General features: G+C 44.9%; 1 protein-coding gene across 1 annotated transcript in view; it reads left to right on the top strand.

Moving 5' to 3' along the window:
* Window positions 1-1,273, top strand: part of FOXQ1 (forkhead box Q1) — a 6,597-nt gene extending 5,324 nt beyond the window's left edge. The window contains exon 2 of the mRNA XM_005869545.2: window positions 1,092-1,273. Within this exon, the coding sequence (XP_005869607.1) occupies window positions 1,092-1,273 (182 nt within the window). The remainder of the gene's footprint in view (window positions 1-1,091) is intronic.
* Window positions 1,274-7,785: the final 6,512 nt, after the last annotated feature.

Below are 7,785 nucleotides of genomic sequence, written 5' to 3'. Positions count from 1 at the left end.
CAAGCTGCGGCAGCGGGGGTCGCGGAACTGCAGAGTGGGGGGAGGGGTCTCTTAGTTTGGCAAACGCCCTTCGTTAAGGCTTGCCTGGAGCCAGGGGTGTGGGTTGAGAACCCCATTTCTAGCCCCCGCATTGGCGCTTGACAGTCCCGTTTTCCCTCACTCCCTAGCGGCCTAGAAGACCCTTCCTGGCCACGTTGAACAAGTGGGAGAAGAGAATTGGGCAAGCGCCGCCCCAGGTGAGCCATCACTTCAGTGTCTGGGACCTACTCCAGACCCTGTAGACCCTTCCCACCACCAGGGGTCAAGGCCGCTGCCTTTGGGAGCTGAACACTTCTCTGGTTAGCAACACACAGCATTCTGATCCAGCCTAACGCCCCTTTTCTAGCATAGAAGCCAATTTCTATAAATGTGGAAGCTGGGTGGTGGATGCGCCCTGGTTGTGGGCCCCAGCTCTGCTGCCCATGAGTGAGCCAGGGCAGTGGACAACTTCACCCTCTGCCTGGCTTACTTCCAGTCCCTTAGCATCTGGATAACCAACCTAATTAAAGTTTGGAGCCAGATCCTTAAGAAAGGAAGGAAGCAAGGGAGAAAGAGAGAGAGAAAGAGAGAGAGAGGAGAGAGATCAGAGAGTCTTATCCTCAGCCAATAAAGATGGGTCACTGTAGGGGCTTCTTCCCAAGGTTGACCCTGGGCTGGAAGCATGCCTGAGGAGAATTACCTGTGCCCACTCTGCTTCCACTAGTGCACAACTTCACAAACTTGACATTTTCCTGCCTCAGGGAATGTGTGTTTACACACAAAATACAAAGTCAAATTCACTGACTCTTGGATAGACCCTAATCTCATAGAGGAGCTTAAACATTCTTTTGTGACACCCCAGGTGGAAACCAAGATCCCAACTCCCAGTTCATAATTCTTTGCACTAAAAAACAATTAGCTGGATAATTCAGACCAAAACATATTTTGGTGAGACTTTAGTTCAACTATTCAGATAATTGTCTCAATTCACTTTTATTACAATGGTAGGCAGATTTCCCAAACTGGTAAGAACTTTTTCCCTCCCCCCTTCCCCCATAATTGTCCTTTTCTAGAAGAGGCCATGTCTGCCCCTTATCTGAGAGAGCTGCATGTGGGGTGTCTTAGACCTTCCAGCCTCAGTGCATTAGGCAGTGCTCGTGCTCCCACAGTGGAATTGAGCACCACTTCTCAGAGCACCGCCTACCCTTCCAAGGGCAGCAGGAAGAAGTCTATACTGAAAGGACGGGTCTGCTAGAGGACTGGGTAAGACTCAGCAGCCCCTGCTGTCTGGTGACACGCACTAAGAAGTAGGCACTCCCTGACTCCCATGGCTCCTATTTTCCCACACCAGACTCAAAACAAAAATGCCCCCTTTTCCCACATTGGAAAGAGACTAAAACTTCTTATGATAATTTGACTTCCATTTTTATCTTTTAAAAATGCCAACTCAAAGCACCCACATGACTGACAACTTTCTTAGATTTTAAGGAACTTTGTTGGCATCAAACATACAAAGATATTGCTTCTCTGTTTTATTATTTTTTAATTATTTAGATCATAATAGGTGAGCTTTGCCTTGGTTCTAGAAATTGGACCCCAAAGAGTCCTTCAGTAAATATTTCCTGATTTCAAACACCACAGTATTTCTCTCTTAAGTAACAGACTTTATAGTTATCTAATGAAGCCATTAAACTTTTATGTTTTAACAACATAATTTGTTAATTCTTAATGTTGTCAGCAAATGGGCCTAATAACTGTCTTCTAAAATCATGATCGAAAACATAAAAATGTAACTTTCCCTGGATTCGAGGTCCTCTTTCAAATTAATAAAGATTCTGATGTAAAAAAAAAAAATGCTGGTTGTTGTGCAACCATTTCTGCACTGTATCTGTTTGGCATTATTAAGATGGATGCGTGATTAGAAGCAAATGTTGTTCCTGTCATTTGCCAACTTATACACAGAGTGGAAGAGAGAACTGCATTAACTTTCATTGTTGGTGAGCTACAGCCAAATATAAACATTAATATAATACAACATTTCCCTTGCCACTGCTGGACCCTCTTTGCTGCTCTTTCCAGGAAAAGTTTAACTTAGAAATTTGCCATAACTGAGCTTTTTTATCACATCTGTTTGAAGCCCAAAATAATATACATATTCAACATCCCTGACATGTATTTGTTTTTTCTGATCACCAATTTCTAACCATTAAGGGAAAAGGCAGAAATGCTTTGCCACCTTTGGCCAGCTATTCTCACTGTAGTTAAAGGTCTGGTAACACTCAAAATCACAGAAGTGGTCCATTCAAGAAAGAACTCCAAGTAAAAACCCCAACATACTGGAGTCTAAGTTCTGGCTCTCTTCCTGGGTGACTCAGGAAGCAGGTCACCCCTCTATGCCACATTGCAACTAGGGGCTTGAGATAGAACATGGTCACACATCTCTGTTCACAGAGCACAGCCATGGAACTCATGCAAATGGATGCTTTTTCTTTCCCCTAAACTCAATCAACTTGGAATCAAATGTGTATTTCAGGGACAGGTTTCATCATTCAACATAAATAAAATATTCATGGACACCACAAAACATATTTGAAACCATTAGGGTGCAATGGACATATGCAACTTGTCATTCTAAAGGATCATAACATGTACTTTCAAATAACATTTTCCCCCAGTATGCTCTTGACAACTTACATTTTGTACAAAATCCTAGCTTACAGAATTAGGTGTAAAATACATGCTTATTTCATTGACAGGAAATTGAGGCTGAGAGAGGTTGGATTGTTTTCAATCGGGCTTCATCATAAGCCAGGCATCCAGGACACTTCCCTAACTCCAATGATGGCTCCCAGGCCAGTGCTCAAACCCTGGGATAAGAGGCCCAGATTACACCTTCATCTGTTTATTTATGAACAAAGTCCAATGATACCAAGGCAATTCTCAGGGTAGTAGAGTCAATATAACCTAAAAATGTAATTAGCACCAAGGGACTCAAGCCAAGGAAATGAATGTGTGCATGTGTGTGTCTACAAATGTAACATGAAAATACTAACATTAAATACTAAAATAAAATAAATGTGGGGTCACTAAAGGAGGACATATCTGGAAACTAGAGAATAGCCCTACAAACACCACCCCAAATAGTGAAATTTCTATTTAATAAAGTGCATTCCAGATACAGTCTCAGGCCTAAGGAAAGTGTAAATGGTAAGGGTTACATGACCCTGCAGGTAGAGCCACCTTCCTTTGGGAGAGCTTATATTTTTCTGGAGGAGTCAACATTTGTATCTGCCATCCCTTCCCCTTGTCCCAGCACCCCGACTTCTTGAGAAAGAGCCACCTCTCCCTGTGTATGTCATTCTGCAAGTTGACTTCCCTAGCCCCAGGCTGGCCAGGCAGGCCTTCTCTTCCCCAAGACTCTGAACCTTGGACAGACAGATTCTAGGACCAAGCATGAGTTGAGTTGACTTTTTCCTGGTGCCCAATAAAATGGTCCATCAGATTCTGCTATGGGACACCTGGAGCTGCCCTGGTTCCTCTCCTTTTCAGGGAAATCCTTCCAATCAGGTCCTGCTTTGCTCACATCTATCTTAGGTTCTGTCACTGGTCACCTCCTCACTGTTGTGCTGGGTCACCCCCGGCACGGTGTGTCAGTCAAGATGATGTTCATGCTCTTGCTCCCTTTCCTTTGTGAACTCTTTCCCTCTTACTGGTCCTCCCTGGACACGCAGACCCCCAGTGCGAGGATGCGGGGTCACAGAAGGTAGAAGTATGAAGTGGGGGCCAGGCAGGCAGTCAGTGCAGCACAGTAGCTCTCTCCCCTCCTGGGGGCACAAACAAGTAAAGGGGACCTCACACTATGAATAGCTACTCAGTAAAACAAAGGCATGGCCACTGAGCTCAGTGACACAGGGACACCCCAAAACATTGGGCTGAGTAAAAGGAACCAGTCATGAAAGGTTACTTCCATACAATTCCATGTGCATGACCCTCTGAAAAAGGCAAAAGGGGCAGAAATCAGGGCAGTGGCTGCCAGGGGTTGGGATGGGGGGCTCCAAGAGGCACAAGGGAATTTTGAGGGTGATGGAAATAATCTACATCTTGATTATGAAAGTGGTTTCATGATTGAAAACATTGGTCAAAACTCAGTCCTGTGCACCTAAAAAGCACATGTTGCTGTATGTAGATTATATTTCAATAACCCTAACCTAACAAATAAACTCATTTGTATAGAGAATGAATGGTAAGACTTACTGTATTGACCAAACCTGGGATATTTCCCAATAACAGCTTACGTTAAAGGAAATAACGCTTTATTTATGGAATTTTAACTAATGTACTAGTTAGAGGAGTGTTTTCAGAGGAAAGGTAAACTTCCCAGGGCCTCCTAAGGCATACATGACATCCAGCTGCCCCTTCTCACTCTGGGCAATGCAGCCTATGGTGCTGGTGCTCATTCCATTTCTACGTGGGAACTGTCTCAAGGATCACCGTCAAAAAGGGGCACCATGCAAGGCTTACCCTACAGGTGTGCCTCTCACATCCAGACACATGGCTTTCTTCATATTGCTGGCTAGCTGAGAAAGGATGGAGGAACTAGGAGCAGCAGCCCAAGGGGAAGAGAAAACAGCATGACTACAGTCCCAGTGGCCACCTGAAGCCTGGATTAGTTCACAGAGCAACCTCTAAGACCTGGGTCAGTGCCCAGCACTCCTGAAAGGAAAAGTCACTGGAAGAGCAACCCAAGATGGAATTACTAGGATTACATCACCCAAACCTATCAAACACACTCACCTAACAACCAAATTTCAGAAAGCAACCCCAAAATGGAAGGGATTACACAAGCACAATTCATTCCCTTAACTCCCTGACCCCTACCTGCACCCCAATTCTGTAATCACAAGTGTCAGGATGCTGGAGAAATGTTGATCAAACTGGATACTCTTGACCCCTCACAGCGGTTACACATGCCAGCAATCTGAAACAAGATAATTATTAGTTCTCATGTTTATTAGCTGAACCCATTTGAGAATGCCCTCTGGGGACATTTATAAATGCAATAAAAGACCTCATCATTGTTCAGTGAAAAATGATGTGGGTCATTTGGATTTTGGCTGAAGCAGGCGTCTGTCTAAACTCCGAGGGGGCAAGACTGTGGCTGAAACCTTCTCCACTCGTGCCCACAACTCCAGTATCTGCTGCATAAATGCTTGTTGGACTCACTTAGGGGCTTGAAGTCAGTAAGAGTTGTCAGCCAGTTTGGAACCAGTAAAGATAAATCAGCCCATATTTTCCAATATGTAACCCCAGAAAATCATAACTAAAAAGAGCTGTCCGGTGACCCAAGTAACCTCTTCAAGCTGTGCCCATGAGCCGAGGCCAAGTGCTTGTGATAGAGATTCAGCTGAGAAACAAAGCTTGCCCAATAGGGCTTTCTTTTTGTTCTTTTTAAAAATATATATTTTATTGATTTCAGAGAGGAAGGGAGAGAGAAAGAGAGATGGAAGTATCAATGATGAGAGAGAATCATTGATTGGCTGCCTCCTGTACACCCCACCCAGTAGGGTGTTCTTAATGAGTCATAGGAAATTAGGACTAGCATATCTTTTACTCACAGTTGATTGAACAGAATCAAGGTCCAGCCCACAGCTGGAGCCACTAACTGGTTGCTTACACAGAGTAATAATTCGTGAAGACAGCCAAATTCTCTCCTGGATAAGATCTCCCTCCCACACTTCTCTGACTGCCCATCAACCCACTCCCCTCCCCTGGCTCACTCTGTCGTCTGAAATATCACTATTTGATTCATTCTCAGTTAAATAATAAAAATGGGACATAAATTCTACCAAAATGAAAAAGTGGTGGGGAGACAGAGGTAATAATTGTTCCATTGCAAACACAACTTCCCACACTTTTGCGCATTGTAATGACAGGGCCCATGCGAACCCACTTGTTGGCCTTGGAGCACATAAAGTTACACAAAACCCATCTTTCCATAGATAAACACACACAGAAAAATTCCTGGTGCCAATCTTAAGCTTTTATCTTCTATACTTCACTGGAGGAGGTATTAGGTATGAATGAAACAGTTCTGGTAACCAGCAATGAATTCAATTCATGCAGTGAATATGGTGTTCAGTTCTGCTGACCATGGGCCATGATCAGCTTTCCCTCTGGATGGCCACTTTTCCTTTGTCTCCAGATATGAAATAATATCACATTGTGTACTTGTGAATTTAAATTTATTTTTAAATTCCTTCCACAAATCATTTTGCTCCTGCCTACAGCTTTTTACCAAAGTTAGAGAGCAAATGCAGGACTTAAATCACAACCCATATTTAGAAGCCAGGCTCCAGGGAAATGGGAGTGATGGAGGACAGCCAGGACAGGACTTGAGTGATTTGGGAGGGAGCCATACCCCTGCCTGCCCCACCAGTTTGGCTCTTGGGTCAGCTCTGAGGCCCAGCTCCTCAATTCCGCCCTGCATTTGCTGCTTAGCCCTTTTAGAGAATGAAAACATGTTGCCACTGAGCACCCCTGGCAGCCAAAGGCAGGCTTTAGCTCTAAGTCAGAAGTAATCTAAAGAATAAACGGGATCACTATAATCAGGCATATCAGCTCAAAATCTCTATTCCCTGCCAGACCCAGGAAACAGACCAGTTCAAACAGACTGCTTCCCCAAGCATCATGCTGGAGATATGTGTTAGGGCCGCACCTTGAGCAAGTTGGTGACTTCCTCCCAAAGTTAACATTGTCTTCCTGGAGTGAGACCCAGGCAATATCTACTTGGGCTCAAAGGAAAACAGCTCCCAGGTAGTGTCAGAATGGTGATAATGAGCTCATGTCGCTCTCTCACTGAGGAAAACTCTTTCAGATGATCCAAGGTCTTCCCTGGAGAAATGGGCACTCCCTGGGCAGCAGGCTGCAGTCAGCAATGCACCCTCACTCGCAGGAGCATGATGGGCAGGCAGGGCCCATGCCATGAAACCAGCAGCAGAGCCAGCAAAACACAGAACTGCATCTTTAAAATACAGGACAAGAGGCCGGAGGCAGGCCCAGCGCTGCAGGGAAGGTCAGCCACCGAGCCCATAGGCCAGGACTCCCACCTGTGCATGACCAAACCAGGTCCATCCACTTAGCCCCTCTTAACTGGGTGCCCCCAGAAGTACTCTCAGAAACAAGTTGGGCTACAAGTTTATTTGGTAGGTGCAAGAAATGCCAGCATGGGCACAAGGCATTGAGCCCATGAACTGAGGGCAGCAAATAAAAGGAGAGTTATCAAGCCAACTATGACTGTGAATAACTAGAACTTAAGGCCATGTGGAAATTCTGAGAACAGTGTAAAAGCCTGCCTCAGAAAGACACCACTAGTGACCAGAGGGACAAGGGAGTCATTGGTGAAAAGGTTTTGGGATTAGAGGGGCCAGGGAAATGTTGCAGAATGAGAACATGTTGCCACATGTTTGATTTCCAGTTGTGGGTTTGATCCCCTGGCATTTCTGGGGTATGCTTTAGCCTCAGTGGCTTTTTATGCCTTCAAAAAGAGATCCATGCTGATTCCAGCAAATGAAAATGTCTCACAGATAAAAACATCTAATCCAGTCCAGCCTAGCCAGGCCCTAGGAAAATTAAAATCCTCCTCTGGGCCCAGACCAAGCTCTTTCAGTCAAGATTGGGATCTTCCCAACTGAAGGACTTGTATGCATGCATATAAGCATAACCAATGGACATAAGACACTGGGGGGTAAGGGAGGCCAGGGGATTGTC

Source organism: Myotis brandtii, unplaced genomic scaffold (assembly GCF_000412655.1).
Source record: "Myotis brandtii unplaced genomic scaffold, ASM41265v1 scaffold298, whole genome shotgun sequence".
In the NCBI taxonomy this organism is placed as follows: domain Eukaryota; kingdom Metazoa; phylum Chordata; class Mammalia; order Chiroptera; family Vespertilionidae; genus Myotis; species Myotis brandtii.
This window is presented reverse-complemented; position numbering and strand designations above follow the sequence as displayed.